Source organism: Rhinatrema bivittatum, chromosome 5 (assembly GCF_901001135.1).
Source record: "Rhinatrema bivittatum chromosome 5, aRhiBiv1.1, whole genome shotgun sequence".
NCBI lineage: Eukaryota > Metazoa > Chordata > Amphibia > Gymnophiona > Rhinatrematidae > Rhinatrema > Rhinatrema bivittatum.
The window spans coordinates 166713168-166737649 of record NC_042619.1 but is presented as its reverse complement, the minus strand read 5'-3'; the positions used below and the strand labels follow the sequence as shown (position 1 = coordinate 166737649).

Below are 24482 nucleotides of genomic sequence, written 5' to 3'. Positions count from 1 at the left end.
TCTTGGAAAAAAGGTAGGAAGAGTTATAGATTGATTAATATGAAACTCCGAGACTACTTTTGGCAGAAATTTAGGGTGGGTACGGAGTACTATGCGGTCATGAAGGAACCTAGTATAAGGTGGGTATGTTACTAGTGTGTGTAACTCACTAACTCTGTGGGCAGATGTTATGGCTATGAGAAAGAGTACCTTCCAAGTGAGATGGCGAAGCTCACAGGAATGTAAGGGTTCAAAAGGAGGCTTCATAAGATGTGCTAGAACTACATTATGGTCCCATGCAGAGACTGGAGGGCATAGTGGAGGTTTAAGTTCCAACAGACCTCTCATGAAGCGAGCAACCAGTGGTTGTGTTGATATCATGGTATTGTTGATACCTTTGTAATAAGCAGCAATAGCACTAATGTGTACATGAATGGAGGAAGACTGTAGTCCTGATTCTGAGAGATGCCAGAGGTAATCTAGAAATTTGTCTTTGGGACAAGAACAAGGGTCTATCTCCTTTATTGAGCACCATGATGAAAATCTTTTCCATTTTGTGTGATACGATCTTCTGGTAGAAGGCTTTCGTGAAGCAACAAGGACTTGGGATATACTGTCTGAGAGGTTGAATGATTGCAGAATTAACTTTTCAACATCCAAGCTGTCAGGGACAGTTAATGGAGGTTGGGATGCTGTAGTAGACCATTGTTTTGCGTTATTAGCATTGGGTCTGTGCCCAGGCGAATAGGTGGTTGGACTGATAGTTCTCGAAGGATGGGAAACCAAACTTGACATGGCCAGTGAGGGGCTATGAGAATCATTGTGCTCTTGTCCTGCTGTAACTTCACGAGAGTCTTGCTGTTGAGTGGAAGTGGAGGGTAAGCATAAAGGAGACCCATGGACCACGAGTGGGTGAAGGCATCGTGTGGGAGTGTATTGTGGTTGCGGTGCAGAGAGTAGAAGTTGTCCACTTTGTGACTGTATATTGACACAAAGAGGTCTATGTGTGGATAGCCCCACTGGTGAAATATGCATTTTGCTACTGTGGGGTTCAGGGACCATTCGTGGGGATGAAAAGTCCGACTGAGGTTGTCCGCCATCACATTGTCCATGCCTGCTAGATAGGTGGCTCTTAGAAGCATGGAATGGGAGAGAGCCCAGGCCCAGATCTGCGCTGCCTCTTGGCATAGTAGATAAGAGCCTGTGCCCCCTTGTTTGTTCAGATACCACATTGCTACCTGATTGTCCGTTTCAATCAGGATTACTTTGTTTGAAAGACAATCCTGAAAGGCAAAGAGGGCATATCGAATTGCCCGGATTTTGAGAAAGTTTATCTGATGCTTCGACTCCTCTTTGGTTCAAATACCCTGGGTTTGGAGGTTGTTGATATGAGCTCCCCAACCCAGGGTGGATGCATCTGTGGTCAATATCACTTGGGATTGGGGAGGTTGGAAAGGTAGCCCTAGAAGAAGATTGGACTCCTGTATCCACCAATCAAGGGAGAGTCGAAGCTGGTTGGTGACGTGGACAATGTGAAACATCTTTTGACTTGACTGGGACCAATGGGATTTTAAAGTCCATTGCGATACTCTCATGGCCAAGTGAGCCATGGGGAGTTACATGAACTGTAGACGCCATGTGACCCAGTAAGGTCAAGAGATGACGAGCCGAGGTGGTCTGGCAAGCTTGAACTGACCTTGCTAGATGCTCTGCTCTGCTCTGCTCTGTGGGATGCTCTGCTCTGTGGGAGAAACGCTTTTGCCTGGTTAGTGTCGAGATATGCCCCTATGAATGATATTGTTTGAGATGGAGTCAGATTTGACTTGGGGTAGTCGATAAGAAACCCCGGCGATTGAAGGAGACTGATTGTGTAATGGAGTGAACAAAATGCTCCCTTTTGAGTTTAAGCCCTGATAAGCCAATCATCCAGGTATGGATAGACGTGGACATTGCTTTGTCCTAAATGGGCTGCTACAACTGCCAGGCATTTTGTGAATACCCGTGGGGCTGATGCAAGCCTGAATGGTAGTACATGGTATTGAAAATAGAGTTGACCTACTGTGAATCTGAGGTATTTGTGATGAGAAGGATATATCGCGACGTGTGCATAAGTCTCCTGCAGATATAGAGAGCAGAGCCAATCTTTCTTTTGAATCAGCGGAAGCATGATGCCCAAGGTTACCATTCTGAACTTTTCTTTTTTTAGATACTTGTTAGGGCATGTAAGTCCAAGATTGGATGAATGCCTTCTTACTTTTTCGGGATCAGGAAGTAACGAGAGTAGAACCCTTGACCCCACTGTGGTCGAGGTACTTGTTCTACAGCATTTGAGTGCAGAAGGGTCACGAGTTACGCTTCGAGGAGCAGGGAGTGAATGCTTGTGAGTGGATGGGATAACTTGTTCGGTAGCATAGTGAAGAAGTTGAGATTGTATCCTTGGGTTATTTCAGTTCATACCCACTGATCTATTGTGATGGTGTGTCATAGATTGGAAAAAAGGCACACGTGGTCTCCCACTGGAATGACATGGGAAGAAAGAGATTGGCTGTTGCTCTCTAGAAGAGAGTCAAAACCCAAAGCTGGGCCTGTCTGTGGGGCTGGTTGGGTTTTTGGTGTTCTAGTCTGACGAGTCTGTCCTCTTTGTGGAGGTTTAGATTGTCGAGGACGAGATTGAGGTGGATAGTACCTTCTCGGTTTATATGTGAACCGTCTAGGATCACGTCTGAAAGATCTTTTCATGGTGGATGGATAATCCGCAGGAAGATCAGACAACTGACGCAGGGTGTCGTGGTGGACTTTTAATTGTGCAACTGTTTCTTAGACTTTAGTTCCAAATAAGTTGTCACCAGTACATGGAGGTCTGCTAGATGATCTTGGACCTCTTGTTGTAAGTCAGCGGACTTAAGCCATGCCCAACGCCGTGCACTGCTGCGGAAACCCTGGAGGCGGTGTTGAAGATGTCATACACTACTCTTATGTCATGCTTGCCAGCATCATCCTTGAGGAGGATGTTGTTAAGTCCTTCCTGGTATTCATCAGGTAGAGATTTGGAATATTCCTGTACCCTCTTCCAACAGTTTCTGGAGTATTGAGTCATATATAATTGATATGATGCAATGCGTGCTATAAGCATTGACCCATAGAAGACTCTTCGTCCGAAGGCGTGTAATGATTTTTGTTTCATACCTGGAGGTGCTGAGGAATGAGGTCTGGATTTTTTAGATTTCTTTTGGGCTGACTCCAGAACTACAGACTGGTGGGGAAGTTGTGTTTTCTGGAAACCGAGGGCTGATTGTATAAGATATATGGCATCAGCTTTCCTAATTACAGGAGGAACTGAGCCAGGATGTTTTCAGTTATGGTGTAGTAACTCCATCAGCACTTCATGAACAGGAACTGCCATGACCTCCTTGGGTGCATAGGAAAATTGGTTCTTACCTGCTAATTTTCGTTCCTGTAGTACCACGGATCAGTCCAGACAGTGGGTTGAGCCTCCTGTCCAGCAGATGGAGACAGAGAAAAACTGAAAGGGTATCCTATATCAGGACAGAGCCCACCCTGCGTCCCTTCAGTATAAACATTATCAAAGCAGACAAAGAACTATTGAAAGATGAACCAGAATAAGATCAAGCAAGTAATAAACTTTAACAGTCAATTGGAACCCAGAGGTTAAACAGGTAAGTAGTTGCTCTTACATGAAAAACAACATAATGAGTACCTCCGGTGCCTTGTAGTTCACGTAGGAAGTAGCCAATCCAGGATTCTGTGAAAAGAAAGCTTTGAGCAGAAAAATCATGAGCAGACGTAGAAAGGGCGGGAGTCTGGACTGATCGATGGTACTACAGTAACGAAAATTAGCAGGTAAGAACCAATTTTCCTTCCCTTGTACATACTCGGATCAGTCTAGTCAGTGGGATGTACCAAAGCTTCCCTAAATAGGGTGGGACCGAGACAGTCCTGCTCGAAGCACTTGCCTACCGAAGGAGCCAAACACTGGCACCTGGACATCAAGGCGGTAATGATGAGCAAAGGTATGCAGAGACTTCCAAGTAGCTGCTCTGCAAATTTCTTGAGGAGAGACCGACTGACTCTCCGCCTAAGAGGTAACCTGTGAACACAAAGAATGGGCCTTCAAGCCCTCCGGGACCCACCGACCCTGACAGATATATGCCGACGCAATCGCCTCTTTTAGCCAACTAACAATTGTAGCTTTAGAAGCCTTGTTTCCCTTATTTGGGCCACTCCATAAGACAAAGAGATGATCAGAGACTCAAAAATCATTTGTGACCTGTAAATATTGCAGTAGTACTCTTTTTATGTCAAGGCGCCATAGGTCACCACCAGAGGTGCTAGTAACATCCTCAGTGGAAAAAGCAGGGAGTTCCACCAACTGATTGACATGGAAGGAAGACACAACCTTTGGTAAAAAAGATGGGATTGTCTTGAGGGAGACACCTGAATCAGAAAAGCGAAGAAAAGGCTCTCTACAAGACAACACCTGGATCTCGGACACCCTCCTTGAGGAGCAAATAGAAACAAGAAACACTGTCTTAAGAGTTAGATCCTTAAGCGTAGCCCGCCGGAGAGGTTCAAAGGGCGCCTCACAGAGGACCTGAAGCACCAAGTTAAGACTCCAGGAAGGACAAGTAGCCCATATAGGCGGATTCAAGCGCTTGGCCCCTTTGAGGAATCGAACGACATCCGCGTGGACCGCCACTGCGTAACCATGGATAGTACCTAAGAGAGACCCGAGGGCCGAAACCTGCACTCTCAAAGAATTGAAAGACAAATCCTTGGAAAGGCCATTCTGTAGGAAAGAGAGGACCTGGAATACCAAAGCCTTGCGCGCCGGCACACCAGAGTCGTCACAGACCTTCTTGAACACTCTCCAGACCCGGACATAAGCGGGAGAGGTGGAGGGCTTACGGGCCCGCAACAGAGTAGATATAACCTCTTCCTTATAGCCCTTCCTCCTCAGATGCTGCCGCTCAAAATCCAGGCCACTAGACAAAGCGCCCGAGCCTCCAGATGATTGATGTGCCAGCAGGATTGAACTGGAGACCAGCATCCCTGCATAGATTGAGCCTGGCACACTGCTCCCCAGCCAGAGGGGCTTGCGTCCATCGTTACAATGATCCACCGAGGAGTTTCCAGCAGCATCCCCTTCAAGAGGTGTGTGAGAGGGAGCCATCACTGTATGTTGGCTATGGTAGCACTGGAGAGCGGCAGAGGCGTTCGAAAGTCCTCCAAGACCAGTTTCCAGCGGGACAACAAGGCTTTCTGTAATGGACGCATATGCGTAAAAACCCAAGGAAACAAATCTATAGTTGAAGCCATCGAGCCCAGAACCTTGAGACAGTCCCAAGCCGTGGGGTCCGAGAAGGATATCAGATGTTGCACTTGATCCATGAGCTTGAGCGCCCGAGCCTCGGGTAATAACACTTTGCCCTCATGGGTGTTGAAGTGGGCTCCCAGGAATTCAAGGATCTGGGAGGGCTTGAGGCAGCTCTTGGAGAAGTTGACTAACCACCCGAGGGAGGAGAAGACCAACAATACTCGGTTGACCGCCATCACGCACAGGTCCTCTGACTTTGCCCGAATGAGCCAGTCGTCCAGGTACAGATGGACTAGGACATCCTCCCGCCAGAGGAAGGCTACCACTACCAGCATTACCTTGGTAAATGGGCAGGGTGTGGTGGCTAGCCCGAACAGAAGCGCTTGAAACTGATAGTGGCTGTCCAGAATGTTGAAACGGAGGGACTTTTGGTGTTCTTGCTGGATCGGGATGTGGAGGTAGGCTTCTGTTAGATCAAGAGAAGGTAGGTATTCGCCCATGCAGACTGCTGCTATGACCGCCCTCAGAGTCTCCATGCAGAAGTGGAGACACTGAGGGCCCGGTTGACTCTCTTGAGATCCAGGATCGGCCGGAAGGATCCGTCCTTTTTGGGAACGACAAAGTAGATGGAATACTGGCCGGATCCCTGCTCCTGTGACGGAACCGGAACTATGGCTCCGAGTGCTAGAAGTCTGTCGAGCGTCTGGCACACTGCCGGCCATTTCCGCGGTCCGCAGGGAGAGAATAAGTAGAGGTCCGGGAGATCGCGAGCAAACTCTAAAGCGTAACCTTTTTTGATCACCTCGAGGACCCACTGATCCGAAATAATCTTGGCCCATTCCTCGAGAAATAGGGACAGCCGACCTCCTAAGTCTGGAACAGAAGAATGAGCCAGCCACATCTCACTGAGAGGGCTTGGCGGCGGAACCTTGGTGGGTACTGTAACGGAAGGGCTGCTGGCCTCGAAAGGACTAGGGTCATGCCTGAGCCCTAGTGGAGGTGTTCCCTTGAAAGGCTCCTCATGGTTTGGTGATTATGTGCTGACCCCTGAAGCGAGAGTGTGACGGACAAAACGACCTGGACTGTTTGGTGTGGTCCTCCGGCAGCTTATGGACCTTGTTGTCGCCCAAGGATTTAATAAGCTGTTCCAAGTCCTCCCCAAAAAGCAACTTACCCTTAAAGGGGAGAGTGCCCAACTGTGCCTTAGAAGAGGAGTCTGCAGCCCAATTCCTCAACCAGAGAAGATGTCTGGCCGATACCGTGGAAACCATGGCTCTGACTTGCACCTGGAGGAGATTGTAAAGGGCATCATCCCCATAGGCAATTGCGCCTTCCAGCTGTTCTGCCTGTTCCGCCTCTGTGGATGGGAGTTCCTGGGTGCTGAGTAATTGCTGAACCCACCTGAGGCTTGCCCGCTGCATGAGACTGCTACAGACTGTCACCCTGACTCCAAGAGCCAGAACTTCAAAGATCCTCTTGAGATGGAGCTCCAGCTTCCGATCCTGCAAATCCTTTAATGCCGTGGCCCCTACCACCAGGATGGTGGTACGTTTGGTGACTGCAGACACCGAAGCATCAACCTTAAGCACTATAAGCATCTCCAGGCATTGGTCCGGCAGGGGGTAAAGCTTGTCCATCGCCCTGCCCACCCTGAGACCTGGCTCGGGAGATTCCCACCCCCATAGCAGGAGCTGCATCAGCATGGGGTGAAATGGAAAAGTGCACAGTGGAGCTCTCAGTCCCACCAGGACCGGGTCCACAGTGTGTGAAGTCAAAGGAGTGGGGGGCTCTTCTGGAGGAACTTCGATTCCCAGTTCATCCAGAACAAACGGAATGAGCGGTTCAAACTCCTCTCGTTGGAACAGCCGCAGAACCCGAGGATCATTTCTGTTGACCGGCGGGTTTGGAAGAACCAAATCAGGATCCATATCTGGCACAGGAGATGGCTGAGGGGGGTCATGGGGGATCCGGTACGCCCAGTACGGTCCTGACCCTAGTAGAGGCCTGTAGATCTGGGGCCCTAGGTCCCTGGCCTGTGACCACCCAAGGGACCTTGGCCAGGGGGGGGGGGGGGGGGGTGACCCGGGAAGGGATAATTCTCTTCCTCCAGACTAGCCAGAAATGATTTATGTAATAACAAAACAAATAAAAAATTCAGGAGAAAAACGATGCTGAACTTTGCCAGGCACAGGGGGAGGGGAAGAATCGCGGGGGGAGGGGGGTCAGAAACTGGGCCCGGGGAATCGACGAGACTGAGATCAGGCGGCGAGGGGTTAAAAATCGGCTCTGCCGGATAAGCAGGGCTTGTGTGAGAAGGCAGCTCCGGAGACAAAAAGGTGGGAGCCGGCCTGGGTGCGCATCTCACTGCCCGACCCCGAGATGGAGATCTAGTCACTGCTCCGGAAGGACCCTCTCCTCCAGGAGGCATGCTGAGCAAAGCCTGTCATGGGAGAGCCATGGGGCAGGCTCCCCTCAGGCAAGACAGGTAGAGGAACGTGGCATGAGCTCCGGTGGGGGGGCAGCATGCTAGAGCAGAGAGAAAGACGGCAGTGCCTGGCTGACCACGAGCCTGAGCAAGGGAGTGAACCCTACTTCACTCCTTCCCGAGACATTGGCCAGAAAACGCTGCCGATTGCCTGTAAGTCTGATGTCTTGTAATTTTTTCCTTTTTTTTTTTGAAACTTTAATCAAGCAGAGGAAAAAAACACCTCTCTGCTATAGGACCAGAGGCAGGTACCTCAACGGGTTCAGACTAGGCAAAAAGGGGGAGTGACTGGACCACCAGTATCACCCCATGCAGCCAGGCTGGAGGTCACCGGGAAGTGGGTCCCAGGCTGAATACTCAAGGGGACAAGTCCCCCCTGGGACCCAATAAGAGCTAGGAGACAACTTAGTCTCTCTGTGTAAGCTTTTCCCTTTTTTTTTTTTAATTTAAATTAATAATACTTGCTTGATTCTGTATCAACCCAGAGGGAAGAAGAGAAGAGAAATCCCCAAGGAGAAGAGAAGGAGATAAATCTAGGGAACCGCAGGTTCAACTGTTTGAATTTACTGGAGACAAAGAAATACTGGGACGCAGGGTGGGCACTGTCCTGATATAGGATACCATTTCAGTTTTTCTCTGTCTCCATCTGCTGGACAGGAGGCTCAACCCACTGTTTGGACTGATCTGGGAACTTTCAGGGAACTACAAATTGCAACACTTCAAGCATTTTATGCCTGGCATCCTCTTCTGTTTGCAAATTAAAAGGAATTGACTCAGACATTTCCTTTATGAAATTTACAAATGTCAAGTTCTCAGGTGGGGAATGTTGACATTCATCTGGGGGTGAAGGTTCTGAAGGAAGATCATCTGAGTCAACAGAGTCTGTGGTAACAACCCCCTATGGATTATAGGGTTGGTCACCAGTACCTCCAGGACCTTGAGGTTGATGTAGAGGTTGAAATCCAGCTGGATCTAGAGGAGGCACTGATGGAAATCGAGGTGGCATTGATGGAGGCACCAAGGATGGTGAAAGCATCGATGGCATTGTTGTTTTCGAAGGATGGTGAGATGGTGCAGAAGCTGATGGTCCTGGTGTCAGTTCAGGCATCAGTTGATTTGATTCCTTATTCAAGGAAAATGATATCGGTATCGGAGTCGGTGGCTCTGTAGGAGTCGATGGCACGGTTGGAAGCGGTGTCAAAGGAAGAGCACCGATTAACGAGTCCAGTCTATCCAGAAGAGGAGCCAGCATTTCGGCATGGGATCGGGCATCAGCATGGTGGCCGGTGTTGGTGCCAGTGGAGATTGGAATGACCGTAAAGCTTGAGGCACCGCCTCTTGGACAATCCTGTCCAATTCCACCCGAGAAGCTGGCATGGGATGCACAGCAATCGGGGGTGGAGGCTCGGAAGGTGTAGCCGGAGGCTCTAACTGTGGCAGTGGAGTCCTGGATCCCGGCCCCGATATCGGTGGGGAACGCCTCAGTGCCCCGAGTCCAGACGGGGATGGGGCCTCATCTCCTCGGGGCTTTTTGGTCGGTGGCTCCGTCAATGTCGATGGCTTTCCGGTTCCGACATTGGAGGAGATACTTCATTGATGACAGTGTCAATGCTTCTCTCGACGATCGGTTCGCTCTTTTTCTGGCGAAGAGGATGTCGATGCTTTGGACCGGGAAGAGGAAGGCAAGGTGACATCACCAGTATATTTCTGCCGTTTAGGCTTTGGTGGTGACAGTCTTCGAGGATAGAGGATTTTGACTCGATGTCGGTTTTGACAAAGTCGATGGAGATACCTTAAAAAGGGGTTCCATCTTCTCCAAGCAGGCCCTGCGGCCTTTTGGAGACATTTGTGAACAGCTTGTACACTGTTGCACGTCATGAATGGATCCTAAGCACAGAATGCACACGTCATGCGGGTCTGTGATGGACATGATTCTTGGGCACTCAGGGCATTTACGGAATCCGGTGGCCATGATGTTTGAAAAAGAAAAATGGTCGCTCGGTTGGTGACCGTCGGATACTGTTGAGGAAAACTTCAGGGAACCGCCTGGAAAACGACGGGAATAAACTTACTGGTGTCGACGGTGGTCGATGGGGGACCTCTGGATAGAGAAAACTTTGTCTAATTTTACGTTTAAGCTCCGTGAGGAAAATTTGTGAGGTAAACTCACAGAGCTCCAGAATCCGTGAGGCTACTGCTGCATGGAAAAAAGAGACTGAAGGGGGACCCCTGCTGGATGCAGGGTTGGTGCCATGCTGGGCATGCTCAGTGGTGCCAGTCAAAGTTCTAGAAACTTTGACAAATGTGTTCAGTGATTGGGCTCCATCCTGATGATGTCACCCACATGTGAGGACTCCATCCTGCTTGTCCTGTGAGAATCTTTATTTACAATTACCTTGGACCTGTCCCATGTTTTTATGCACTCTTTCTAATTGAACCCAACCACAGTGCAAAGTCCTTGGTCAGGGGCCACAGGCTTTGGTTCCTCTATTACAGTGGTAGTGCCTTCTAGTGACTGAGGGCCACAAATGGATCAGGTTTTCAAAATAGTTTGAATGAATATACATGAGATAGATTTGCATGCACACTGCCTTAAGTGTAGGCAAATCTATCTCATGCATATTCATTCAAGATAGCTTGAAAACCTGACCCATTGGTGGTCCTTGAGGACTGGAAGTGAATACCACTGCTCTAGAACCTGGCTAATGTGGATCCCAAGTCTGACCACTAGGTATTAACATTGAGTAACAGTTGAGATACCTCCACCAGAAGCTAATGTTGCTTCTTCAGCATCCCGAGCTAGTCTAGGGAATAGACCTGGTCCTGGAAATGAAATCAGGCCTCCTCATGGCAATACACAGCATTACCTGCTGAGCCACCAAGCCAGTGGGGTTGCCAACTGGCTCCAGATTTTCAGGACAGATTGATTCAGTCCTGGTTTTACCTCATTGCATGCAGGGACTTATAGTTCTGATTTTCCTAAGAATTCATTAGTCAGTCAGAATTACAAGTCCCTGTATGCAATGGGGTAAAACTTGAGCAGGATCAACCTATCCTGAAAATCTGGAGCCAGATGACAACCCTACAGGCCTGTCCAGCTTAACTTTTGCATAAAATTTGCATAAAAATTTGCATAAAATTGCATAACATTTTGCATAAAATTTTATGCTAATTTGCATAAAAATTTGCATAAAACTTTTTGCATAAAATTTGCACCGAACATTGCTCCAAAGATCTCAAACAAATAGACCTCTCAGACGCCAACACAGCCACCACTTCATGGATCAAACTCAGGAACAAAATAGCGGATCAACTCTGCCCAACCTCCTCAAAAGTAATCCAACCGGCACGAGACAACAGAAAACCATGGTTCACCCCAGAACTCAAAGCCCTAAAACAAAAATTACGAAACAAAGAACAAAGCTGGAGAAACAACCCTACACCCACATCCAGACTGGACTACAAAGCCACCCTCAACTCCTACAGAAACGCCATACACAAAACAAAAAAGGACTTCTATGCAAAAAGAATTCATAACTTCTTCTTCGACTCGAAAGCTTTATTCTCTTATGTATCATCTCTCACCAAACGAACACCACCATCCATTCCAGACCAATTAGCGCTCAGCAAGGCCAATGAATTAGCCACCTACTTCAAAACAAAAATCTCAAACCTTACTCGCTCCCTTACAACCCATCAAATTCTTCCAACACCTCATAGCACATACCAACCCAATCTGAATTCTAGACTAGAGTCATTTGAGCCCACATCCGCCATGGAGATTGAAAATTTACTTTAAAAAATCAAACCATCTGCACATCCCTCGGACCCACTCCCTACTAATCTGCTCACCGCCATCCCTAACACCGTCGCAAAACCTATTGCAGAAATCATCAATACCTCATTAGCCATGGGCACAGTTCCTAATCAACTAAAACTTGCAATCATAAAACCCCTACTGAAAAAACCAACTGCATCACTAACGGACCCAGCTAACTTCAGACCCATTGCAAACCTCCCCCTGATCTCCAAGCTGATGGAAAAAGCCGTAAATAAACAACTCTCCGAATATCTCGAGGAGCACAACATTCTTTCCCCTGCACAATATGGTTTTCGTAAATCACTAAGCACAGAGTCACTTTTACTTTCTCTCACTGATAATTTACTTTTGAACCTAGAGAAAAAACAGTCATTCTTACTGGTCCTATTAGACCTATCCTCAGCATTCGACACGGTAAATCACTCACAACTCCTAGAACAACTATCAAACATAGGAATAAAAGGCATAGCTCTCAGTTGGTTCAAATCATTCCTATCAAACAGGTTTTACAAGGTCAGAATTAACAACAAGGAATCTGACCCAATCCTATCAGACCAAGGCGTACCTCAAGGTTCATCCCTCTCTCCCACCCTGTTCAACGTTTACCTCCTCCCCCTCTGCCATCTGCCATCTGCTATCACAACTCAAACTTACTCATTACCTCTATGCAGACGACATCCAGATCCTCATCCCCATCACAGAATCTATTCAAAAAACCTTCGCCTACTGGGAGAATTGTCTTCAACCAATCAAACAACTACTCTCCAGCCTGAACCTGATTCTAAACTCCAGCAAAACAGAGTTGCTACTGATTTCACACAACCCGAACACCCACACACCTAGCCTGGCACAAACCACATCTTTAAACTTGGAGCTCTCAGCTGACGTCAGGAATCTAGGAGCATGGATTGACAACCAACTTAACCTAAAAAAATTCATAAACACAACCACCAGAGATTGCTTCTTTAAACTACAGGTCATAAAGAAACTAAAGCCACTCCTTCACTTCAATGACTTTCGCTTCGTTCTGCAATCCATTATTTTTTCGAAACTTGATTACTGCAACTCAATCCTACTTGGCCTCCCCTCCAACAGCATCAAACCCCTACAGATGGTACAAAATGCCGCAGCCAGAATCCTAACTAACACCAATAGAAGAGACCATATCACCCCCGTCTTGAGCAACCTCCACTGGCTACACATCAAACAGAGAATCCTATATAAAACCTTAACCATCATTCATAAAGCAATTCATAACGTCGCACCTATATCTCTACAAACTCAACTTCGTCTTCACTTATCTTCCAGACCCATCAGAAGCGCCTACAAAGGCACATTAGTCGCAGCGCCTGCCAAATCAACAATAAGAAAAAGAGCACTCTCCACTGCGGGACCACATCAATGGAACGCGCTCCCACCAGACGTACAACTCGAACCCAATCTACCAGAGTTCAAAAAAAGGTTAAAAACTTGGCTCTTCAGGCAAGCGTTCCAATTCCCAGAGTGTAACTAGGCACCTCCTCCTGACTTTCAGATCCAACCATTGCAAGGTGTCACTAACACCTAGACACTTAATTTCATACCCGTACTCGCTTATTGCATGTCTATCTAACAGTCATTATTCACCTTTATATAACTGCAGACCATATACGCTTCTAAAGTTGCTTGAAAAAAAAAAAAAAAAGTGAACACACACATACCATTCAAAACACGAATAAGGTTATTTGTTATTTGGTTAAATATGATTGTTACTTTCAATGTTCCTTGTAATAATGTTCAACGGTTGATTGTTATTGTTATTGTTCAATGTTCTATGTAAAAAAAAACCCCGGTCTAACCTCCCAGACCAGGGCAACCTTTTCGTTACTTGTAAACCGGATTGATTTGTATTGCATACAGGAATTCCGGTATATAAAAATTAAAAATAAATAAAATAAATAAATAAATAAAATGAAATTTAATTTTAGAATCATACAGCCCAATATTCAAAGCTACTTAGCTGATAAGTAGCAACTTGGGCTAATAGTGGCTGCTGAATATCCAGTTATACTCAGTAGTTGCCTCTTATCTGGATAAGTCACTTATCCTGTTAGGTAGTTAGCTGGATAACTTTGGGGTGATTCAGGGTGATGATACATATCCGGACTTATTGATAAGTGCTGATATTCGGACTTATCTGGTTAAGATAAGTCTGACCTGCCAAAAAGCAGGTTTAACTTTGCCAGATGTAGTTTATCTAGCAAAGTAGAACAAAATATGGGGATATTCAGCAGCACAGTCATGCTACTGCATATCCTATGTAAGTTAGCCGGATAAGTTTTATCTGGATAACTGAGGCCTAGCGGAATGATGAGCCACGGGAAAAAAAGGGGCAGGGTCGATATTGAGCAGGCGGCCGTATCACAGTGGTACATTTTCACCCGCCACGGTTGCAGCCGCGCTTCACACTATCACCCTCGTAGCACCAATGGAAAAGGTGAAGGTAGTTCCGGTGCTACTGCTGGCAATAATGTCTGAAACATTATCACCCGTTGTGCTACCAGTCTCTCATTTTCCTAAACCCCGCTTAAACCCTGCCCAAACTCCTCCCCTTTCCTTCATTTAAATTTTCAATTTGTGATGCGGTGCACTCGATAATGACCCATCGCGATTTGAAGAATGACCCTGTTACTTAGCCATTTTCTTTTCGATACTGATCACACAGAAACTATATAAGACATAGCCCATAAAATGAAGGGTTTATTTTTACTTGTGATGGGAGGTGTTTTTACATTTAATTCATAGTAGCTCATTTAGTAAATGTTTGCTTTGATGCAAAAAATGTGTCAATTTTGTGGCAATGCTTTTCCCACTGAAAATAATGATTTATTTTTTTTTTGATAAATCAGATGAAAGTTTTGTCAAAATGTGAGCAGCACATTTTGAGTAATCTGAAATGCTCTCATTGTAACTGTTGGAACTCTAAGCTACAATAGTCAAGGATGGTAAGTATTAACGCCTGAAACACTGTAAAACATAGTCAAGGATGGTAAATATTAACGTCTGAAACACTGTGCAACATTCATTATTCCTCAATAACAGCTTTAGCCGGTACAGCGTCCAAAATTTAAAAAAAGATTGCTTTTGCAACAGTACTTAATTGGGGGTGCATTGGCAGATTAGAAACAATGGGTATCTGATGAACTTCAAAACTGAAAACAGTAGATTTGCCTATTTCCAAAGACCACGCCAGCACCACGATCTCTGCCTTCTCTTATGGAAACAGCTGATAAACAAACAGAGCCTAATTTGAAAGTGGCAGACCAGATGAACATTACTAGAACGAAAAACTATGGAAAGTACCTATACTATGGAATTAAGTTTAAAACAACAACAACCTAGGACCTTACCATTAAGGACTCTCAGATTGTCTGTTGATGCTGCCTGTTTCAGCGCTTGTTCTGCTTGTTCCCTTCTCTTTGTCTCAAATTCCAGAGCCTCTTGCAATTTTCGTTTTGCTTTTTTTTCTTTCTTTAGTCTTTTTTGAATTATTGCTGCAAAATATAGCACAAGTTTTAATTTTTTTGCAATGTTCAGGAAGCATTTATAAAATGTTATGTGATCATTTTTAGAGTTATCACAAACAATCATATGATTCATCCTACATTACACTGACATTTCTTAGAAGCTATAAGCAAAGCACATCATTTTTCAAAGAATTGTTTTCCTTATTCTTTATCTATGGTGAAATAATTGGAAAATTAGATATTAATAAAGATTTAGCTAATGATAGAGCATACAAAATTCAGCACTAGAAGACATCCAGTACATGCAAACGTACTTGCTAGATTCTTCAAAATATCAATTTGCCTATTTCCTAGCATGGCTCTTTCCTCTTCATACACTATTCCAAACTCTTTTCTATTTTATTTGTTCTAATATATATTTTTTATACCTTTACACAATTTTTTTCTTGATATGATTATTCCTACCAGTTTAAAAATCTTCCTTGAATCTACTCTTTAGTTATTCATGCTATATTTATGGTTTTGAGATATCAGTGCGATGCTGGAATTGGTTTCTGGGATGACTCAACACAGAACTACTCTGACTTAAAATGCTGGGAGTAATTAAGTAAGGGAAGCTTTCAAAAACTTCAGACACTAATGTATCCTCAGGCATGGTGTACAAATCAGAGGAAAAGGAAGATCTTGAGATTTCATGACCTTGCTTCTTTTAACAATTGACTGAATTATTTTAAAAAGGTTTGCAATTTATTGCTCTTGCAATGTGCAAAGTACAAATAAACCTTAGATATACTTTAGTTTGATATTATACTCTACATAATTAAAAAAAACATATTTCATAGCACACATCACACTGAAACCATAGGGGCCAATATTTAAAATGGTTTAGCTGATTAACTTTTGAAGTTAGCTGTCAAATCCCAAGACTTGAATTTTCCCCTATGTTGAGCAATTAAATTTGAACCGGGTAAATATTACCAAGTTAATATTTATTGGGTTATAAAAGGGGCAGTACGGGGGGCATTCTGGGGGCCTAGCTTAATTTTATATAGCTAGTGCTGAATATCAGTGCTAGCTGAATAAACTTATCTGGTTAACACTGGTCAGAAAATTTCCTGTCCCAAAGTTAGCAGGATAACAAAAAAAAATTAGTAGTAGTGCAGCAGCTGATTCTGCCTGCCTCCCGCCTCTCCCAAAATGCTTAAAAACATACAGGCCGATATAGAACGGTGCTCTCGGCCATAATAGTGTGTGTAAAATGCACAGCCAATCCCCCAGAAACTAATAGAGCTCATCACATGCAAATGCATATTGATGAGCCTATTAGTTATCCCCGCGGGATACTGAAAGTAAAATGTGCGGCCAAGCCACATATTTTACTCTCAGATATTAACGCCTGCCTCATAGCTATATTAAGTCAGAGGTCCCAAAAATAAAAAATAAAAAATATATAAAAAGCTGTCTGCCGGCCTGCCGGTTGGAAAATGGATCCTCAATTTTGCCGGTGTCCATTCTCCGAACCCGCGGCTGTCAGCAGGTTCGACAACTGAAACCGGTAAAATTAAGCGTCGGTTGTCGGATCCACTGACAGCCACCGCTTCCGCTAATAAGGAGATGCTAGGGACGTGCTGCCCTAATTTGAATACAAAATTGTGCGCCCAGGAGAGGCGCCTGGGCACGTGTCAGGAGAGCCAGCTCTCCCGCAGGTTTTTCTGAATCTGCCTGATAGTTATGGTCCAGAGGACCCTAAATAATAAAGTAATTGTAGTGTGGACAAGTAGCGCTTATCGCTCTCCTAACCTTTACAAAGACTTGCCAACAACACACCCATATCTCCAGAAGTATAGGAGAATCTTTTACAACCTTGTTCTACTTAATATTAAGTATAGACAGCGCCGACACGCCCCTGACACGCCCCCCCCCCAAGGAAAGCCCCGGGACTTACGCACGTCCTGGGGCTTGCGCGCGCCGCCGAGCCTATTCAACATAGACTCGGCATGCGCAGGGGGAGCTTGGGGCAGGTTTTCGGGGGGTACGCGCGTATCTTACGCACGTACCCCTTTGAAAATCTGCCCCTCAGTGAATACATTAACACCATATGCTGATAGTTATCAGAGCTCTCAGCACTTACTATTAAGGGGAATGGAAGGAGGTAAGATTCTTACTTCCTAACTCTCTGAATTTAGAGATACTTTTGGGGGTATGGGGGTGATTTTAGTACACAATCTTTTTTAAAAGTAGGGGATGGAGTAGTTGATAAGTGCCTTTTGTCCATGCTATACTTAATTTTATATATTTTGGAATTGTAAATGGGGCTGCGGGACTACAAACTATATTTTTTTATCATTTTGAAGGAGGAGCAGGATGTGAAAGGGTTGGATACTATTCTGTCACGCGGGTTTGTTTTTTTTTAATCCAGTGAGTGGCAAAGTTGCTTGGATAACTTTAATCATATAATTTAGCAGAGTATATTTAGAGCATGAGGTTTCAAGCTGAACCTCAGGGACAAGCTACTGAGTAAACTTAAAAGGTAACTTTCCCACTGATTGGCTTTTTGATTATTGACCATCATTTAAAAAAAAAAATATCTTTGGCTTGAGAGACCTCGAAATTTTAACAAGACTCAAACAAGATAATATTCTTCTATTTCATATACATTCACATTCTCCTTATCTTACTGAGAACTGTCCCTGCCCAATATATACATATATTTCAGGTCTCCAGATTAATCATTCATAGTCTTTCCCACAAGGTATTGAGAAACTAATGCTCTAAACTAGGATATCTAACTATAATATGCTTCCAACCACAATGTAAACATGGCTCACAGCACCTGATTCAGTACCTAACAGAAAATAGCATGTCATGTGTAACCTGTTACTAAATTATTTTTTTTTTAGATGTTATATAAACAACACATGCAGAGGAAGTATAATCAGGTTGATTTATGCAATAAACATTTTTATGTTTAGCAATGATTTCAAGCTAATGGAACAACAGGGCACAAGTTACATCACAAAAGCATATGCAACAATATGAATTCCAGCTGTAATGGTATATGTATGATAGAAAAGGAAAAAAGATGCTTCATAGTCAGAATTTTGTTCCCCCTTATAACTGGACAGTTTAGACCCTTATTTCTCAATAATGAACATACAAATTTGAGTACATGTGGTTGACATTCAAATGCTACTTAGCCGGATAAGTAGGACTTATCCGGCTAAGTGGCAGTTGCTGAATTTCCAGCTATGTTCAGCGGTCGCCAAATAGCCGTATAAGGGGGTCATTTATCAAAGTGCTATATGGCATTTTCGCATGCGTTAAAGGTGTTTTTTGCATGCGAAAATGCCTTAACGCATGCGAAAATGCCATATAGCACGTTCACAAATGACCCCCTTATTCGACTAAGTAGTTAGCAGAATAGCCAGTGGGCTTAACTGGGTGGTGATACTTATCCAGTTAACTTAGCTGGATAAGTAGTGATATTCAGACTTATCTGGTTTAGGTTAACCAAAGTAGAACTCTTCATAGCAGATCTAAACTTGGCTGGATAAGACTTATCCAGCTAAATAGCAGCAAATATGGGGATATTGAGGAGCACAGCTGTACTGCTGAATATCCCGTGTAAGTTAGATGGATAAGTCTTATCCAGCTAACTTAGGGAGAGATGCATCAAGCTGTGTTAGTGCTCTAAGAAAACATTTTATCGCGTATATTGTACAATATAACACAATATTTTGAATCTTCCTGCCCAGATACCCTCCCCTATTACAATGACCTTCTTTGTATATGATTTTCATGTATGATTAATGCAAATACATGAAAAGAAGGTCATTACTAGTCAATTTGATATAAATATTTTATCGTGGCCGACCGAGAAGGTGGTCAGCCACAATAAAATAACAGCTATTTAAAATGCTTTAGATGTGAGGTAGGAGGCCTGGGACTCTAACGTGGGTCCCGAGGGTTTCACCACACATTTAAAGTGGCAGGGAAAAAAAAGTCAAGACAAATGGGGTGGTTGACAACCTGAGGCCTCCAACTGAGGCAGCCCTGACTCCCCCAAAATGTAAAAAAAAAAAAAAAAAGACCTGCACGGTAATGGCCCCGGCTACCTTTTCCCCCTCCCAGAAGCACAAAAGTAAAATGTGTCCACGGCCCCTGTCCCAATCCCCCTACCCTCCAAGTGACATTATCAGCCCTCTCCCTCCAAGTAAAAGTACTGGCCCCTGATAGTTCATACCCTCCCATCCTCCAAGTGACAGTGACAGCCCACACCCCCAAGTGATGATGGCTCCCAACAATCCCCCCTGCTGCCATTCCCCATCCCCCACCCTCCTTAGAACTTACCTCAGTCACATGGCTGGAGCAAAGTCAGGTCGGCACCATTGTGGAAAATGGTGCCAACAGAGTTGGGTGTGAGGGTGCACCTGGCCTGATGCGGGATCCATTTTTAGGTATGGGGGGTGGTGCAGGAGGGGGTTTCTGGGGTGGGAAGGGGAGGTGGAGGCCAGGTCATTTCTTTTTTTTTCCCTTTCAGGGGGAGGGTGGGAAGGGGGTGGGAATGGGTTGGGGCCCGAGACCCTTTTATTTTTTAAATTGGGGCAGCCGTCATTGTCAATTGGGAAGCTAGGGGTGGGAAAGGGGGCCATCAATGTCATTTGTGGGATGGGGAGGGGGCTGTCACTGTCACTTGTGGGAGTTGGGGGATGGGGTAGTCAATGTCACTTGGGGGGATCAAGATTGGAGGCCAGGGTCACATTTCACTTTTGTACTTTGGGAATGGGGGAAGGGGCGTCCGGGGCTGCTGCTGCACAGTTGTTGTTTTTTTACTTACATTTTGGGGAAGTTGGGGCCGCCTTGATTGGCAGCCCTGGGTTGAGACAGGGCTCAGCACTGACTTAAATCATTAAGTTTAAAATGAACAAGTTTAGACAAAAAGAATTTCCTTAAAGCAAAAAAATATCCTCTTACTTAAAGTTACATAATAGGAATGTGCATGTACATTTTTTCTTCACTTTGTTTCTATGAAACATATTTTTTTGTTAATTTGTGTCATTTTTAGTCATGTCTATTTAAGGTCCATGTGGTCCAGTGAAGTTTGAGCCACCATGGGGTTAAAGGGCCGCTGACCATGATCTTTTTGTCTCATGGTGTTTGCCCATGAGACAAATGAATGTGCCATACAGCCTGATGCTTTTTCAGGGGAGGAGCTCCACTATCGCAGTGACACCCCCCCCCCCCCCGCGCAAAAAACCCCACAGCTTAATGCATCCAGGGGTTACTTAGCTGGCAATGTCTTAATATTGACCTCCATGTGTTTTATAAAGATTTTGTGACTGAAACCATTAAGTTTAGATAAAAAGAATTTCCTTAAAACAAAACTTAACTATCCTCCTTCTTAAAGTTACATAATAGGGATGTGCATGGAATTTTTTTTTTTTCGATTTGTTTCTATGAAACATTTTTTTCTATGAAACATTTTTTTTGTTTGTGTCATTTTTATTCATTTCTCATTATAGTCCATGGGTAAACAATGCATCCTATTTGGCCTCACAATTTGGAGTTTTCAGTTGTAGCTATGTGAAACTTTACAGACATCAACAGCAGAGGGGCAAGTACTTCAAAACCAGAAGAGTGGGGCAATGGCACTTAGAGTTACATGAATATTCCAATGCACCCTTACAGAGCAAAGTAGCCCAGAGTCATGGCAAGACAAATAGTCAGTAAGTGCTGTAAGGGAATTTGAAAAGGACATCAGGAGCAGAGGCAGAAACACCCATGACCCAAAGGTACCAAGATAGGCTCAGAACAGCAGCAGCACTTGCATTAATACCACAAACCACAGATGCACAGCAACACATAAGTGTGGCATCAACACCCAAGGCTCTGTGAGGAAGGCAAAGCAGCAAAGACAGAGGCATGAGCAGCCCAAGGCACAGAAAAGGAGCAAATGACACCGATAGTAGCATGAACAGCCCAAAGCACTAAAAGAGGAGCAAAGCAGCACTAACCATGCCATGAACGACCCAAGGCATACCAAGACAGTGAGGGAGGGAGGCAGGGAGTTGCTCAGGCATGAATATCCTGAGGCATGTAAGGGGGGGAAAAGCACCATTAATGTTGGTATGAACACCCTAAGGCATAGAGTGAGGGATACGCAGCAAGTTAGGGTTTTAATTTTAGAATACATCCAATACTGTGGACTGGACTCACACATACACTGCAGTCACTTTGTTAGAAGAAATTGTAGAGTGGCATCAACATCCCCAGGAATTGAAAGAGAGGAAAAGCAGGGTCAAAGTCCCAAGGTAGGGAATGAGTGTTAAGGCAGTATTCACAGTGACCTAAAACTCACAAAGTGCAGAAAGCAGAGCGAGGCAGCCAGCAGAGTAGCATTAATACCCCAGGATATTGAGAGAAGGGCAAGGCAAACAACACAATGACATTAAAACTCCATAGCATAGAATGATAAGTAAAGTAATGAGTACAGTGGCACCAAAACTCCAAGACACAGCATGATGGGTAAGGCAAACTGCACATTAACATTAAAACCCTATGACACAGAGTGAGAGGTAAGGCAAAAAGCACAATGGCATCAAAACCCCAAGGCATAAAGTAAGAAGTAAGGCAGCAAACCTGTGGCAGAAAATGTCCCCAAAGTACTGTGAGAAGGCCAAAATGATACCTGCAATTGCAGGAGTTCTGATAGGGACCATGAGAAGACCAGAAGTAGAGTGGGCAGTAAGAGTGGCAGAACAACACAACAAGGAACTGAAGCAAGGCACAAGTGGGCTGAGTAACAGTAGCAAGAGCGGCAACAGACAAGAAAACAGCAAGGTGCTGAGGGCCAAAACAGTGGGCATTGGTTCTCTGTAGTTGTTATTATTTTATTTATTTATTTATTTATTTATTTATTTATTTATTTATTTATGTGATTTCTATTCTGCTTTTCAACACTTCAAAGCAGAATTCAGGTACCGTAGGTATGTCCTTATCCCCAGATGGCATACAATCTAATGGGGTCATTCACTAAGCTGCATTAGACTGTTTTTCGCACTGTAAATGCCCTAACATGGAGATAACATGAGATATTTGAAAAATTATGTGTTAAATAAGCCTCAAGGTCTGCTCGGTCCTGAGAACACCCCACCTTCAAAAGTAGTAAAACCCCTGGGGGGCTGAATAGACCCCTGTCCCACCCCTCCCCTCTCCACTGCATTTAGAGGCAGCTGTTGTGTAAATTTAATAATAAAACTAACTTTTTAGCATCATGGCAAGCTCACTGCAACCCCTTCCCCTCACTCAAAACATCTGGAGGCCAGGAGGCTGTGACTACCACCCTAGCTCTCGCTTACAAAAATCTGATCCATGATGGTCCAGTGAAACCCCCCACTCACCAGGAAACCCAATGAAAGATTTTTATTTTATAAAAGACTAAGTTTTCCACAAATTCTGGAGCCAACAGTACATAATGTGAACTCATGATGCTCCCTGCCATTAAGAATAACCTTTCGCTATGCTTGCTGGTTGGTGAGAAGGAGAGGAAATGACAGGCTAGCTTGGCAAGGCCTTTTTAGAACACAGCCTTGTGTGTGCAATATGCCATAGGATTTGTGGCCATATCCTCGATGGGCTATGTAAAATATCATGTAACTTATAATTGTGCGGAGGTCTCTTGTTGTGGGAGAATGATATCTGCAGCCAATCACGGTAGCTATAGCCTTTGTCAGGAAAGCTTGTTTTGCAATGACCACAGGGGTGAGGGCAGATAAAAGTGTGTGTGAGTATATGGGGAGGGAATAGTAGTTGATAGATTGCTGCTCATCAAACCCTAATGAGTGGGGGGGGGGCAATTCTTTCTAGTGCTGCATCCCAACCACCCCTCTGCCTCTGGCATTCCCATTTTCACACTAACCATCAGGATCTCCTTCCAGTGAATTAGACTGTTATGCCAGAAGTCAATACTCCGTTTCACCTGTGGGTTACAAAGCATGGTTAGCATGTAAGTATCCTTCTTGGTGAGGGGTCTCAACCTATCTTGCACCTGCTGCTGCAAGGAATCTACGAACAGCAACATTTTAATGTCGGTTCCTGCTCCTGCTGGAAACCTAACTTCTCCTCTAGAATGTTAACTATGGGGATGACATCACTCACGGTGGCTCTTGTGGAACTCAGATCTTCCATGGCAACCTTGAAGGGCTTCAGGACTTGTATCATCTTTGCATGAGTAGTCAATTATGATGACCCAGGTGGTGATCCATTGCTATCTCGCTTTCCAGAGGCAAGTCTTGAAAAGCTGTCTGTAACTCCAGTAACTCTGCAGCATTAGATAGTCAGAATTCCAACTGGTGCCTATATCCTGAATGAACTGAGGCACCCACACTGTTTCTTGCTTTTCCTTGAGCTGCTGTCCACCTTTCACACTGGCAAAGAAAGCCCCACTATTTTTCTACACCTCTAACAGTTCTTCAGGACCAAGCTGCTGTATTTCTCCTAGGTCTCCAAGACATCCTTTACTGCCAGGTGCAGCAAGTATGCAAAGCAAAGTCCCATCTTCTACTATTTACTTTTTCATGTTTGCACTTTCGCCTCTAACAAAATACAGATAGGAATAACAGTCCTGTCACTGTGTTCTAGCTGCCAGCCCTCCATATTCTTCCTTATTGCTCCTAAGATATTCACTGAGGTATGGCTGATATCTATCACTTGAATGAGCAGCACAGCCCACCTGTATAATGCTGATCCACCCTGGCTAGAGCTACTGCTACTGCCTGCCTCAGCCAGTTGCTACCAGTGTGCCATCAAGGAAAGTTAGATATACATCGCATTCTGACTGTTCCAGATGTCAGGTAATGGATGTTTATCCTCTGTAGCTTGGCCAGCTGAACCTGCATATGAACACAGCATTGAGTGTACAGGATGGGGATAACCCATCTATTGAATATTGTCTGTAAAACCATTTTCTAACTGGGTGCTAACAGGTGCAGCAGCCTCTTAAAACCCACATTCTCCATGATCTGCAAGGGATGGTGATCCAGGGCAATCATGTCCCTGATGCACCATGTCACCAACGTTAATGCCAACTTTCTCTTTTGCTTTCTAGATATTCCTTCATTCACGCAAGTTTGCCTAGTTGAGTCAAGAGAACTCCTGTTTTACATTCAGGGACCAACTCTCTGGAACACTCTTCCATTTCAAATAAACACTGAAGCAGTTTTTAGAAAAATAGAGAAGGCATTCCTATTTGAGCAGGCTTTCAGTACATATATTTAACAGATAAACCATAGTAGGTCTCAGTTCTCTCAGTAATAACAAAGAGCCAGTTGGACAGCGGTATTATGTTTTATTTGCATT

The 24482-nt window shown here is 44.7% G+C and overlaps 1 protein-coding gene across 7 annotated transcripts in view; it reads right to left on the bottom strand.

Moving 5' to 3' along the window:
* The window catches only part of DACH1 (dachshund family transcription factor 1), a 1193143-nt gene that overhangs the window by 100149 nt on the left and 1068512 nt on the right, over positions 1–24482 (bottom strand). For all 7 annotated transcript variants that reach the window (XM_029603010.1, XM_029603012.1, XM_029603015.1 and 4 more), the window contains one exon: positions 15009–15152. In XM_029603010.1, the coding sequence (XP_029458870.1) occupies positions 15009–15152 (144 nt within the window). The remainder of the gene's footprint in view (positions 1–15008; positions 15153–24482) is intronic.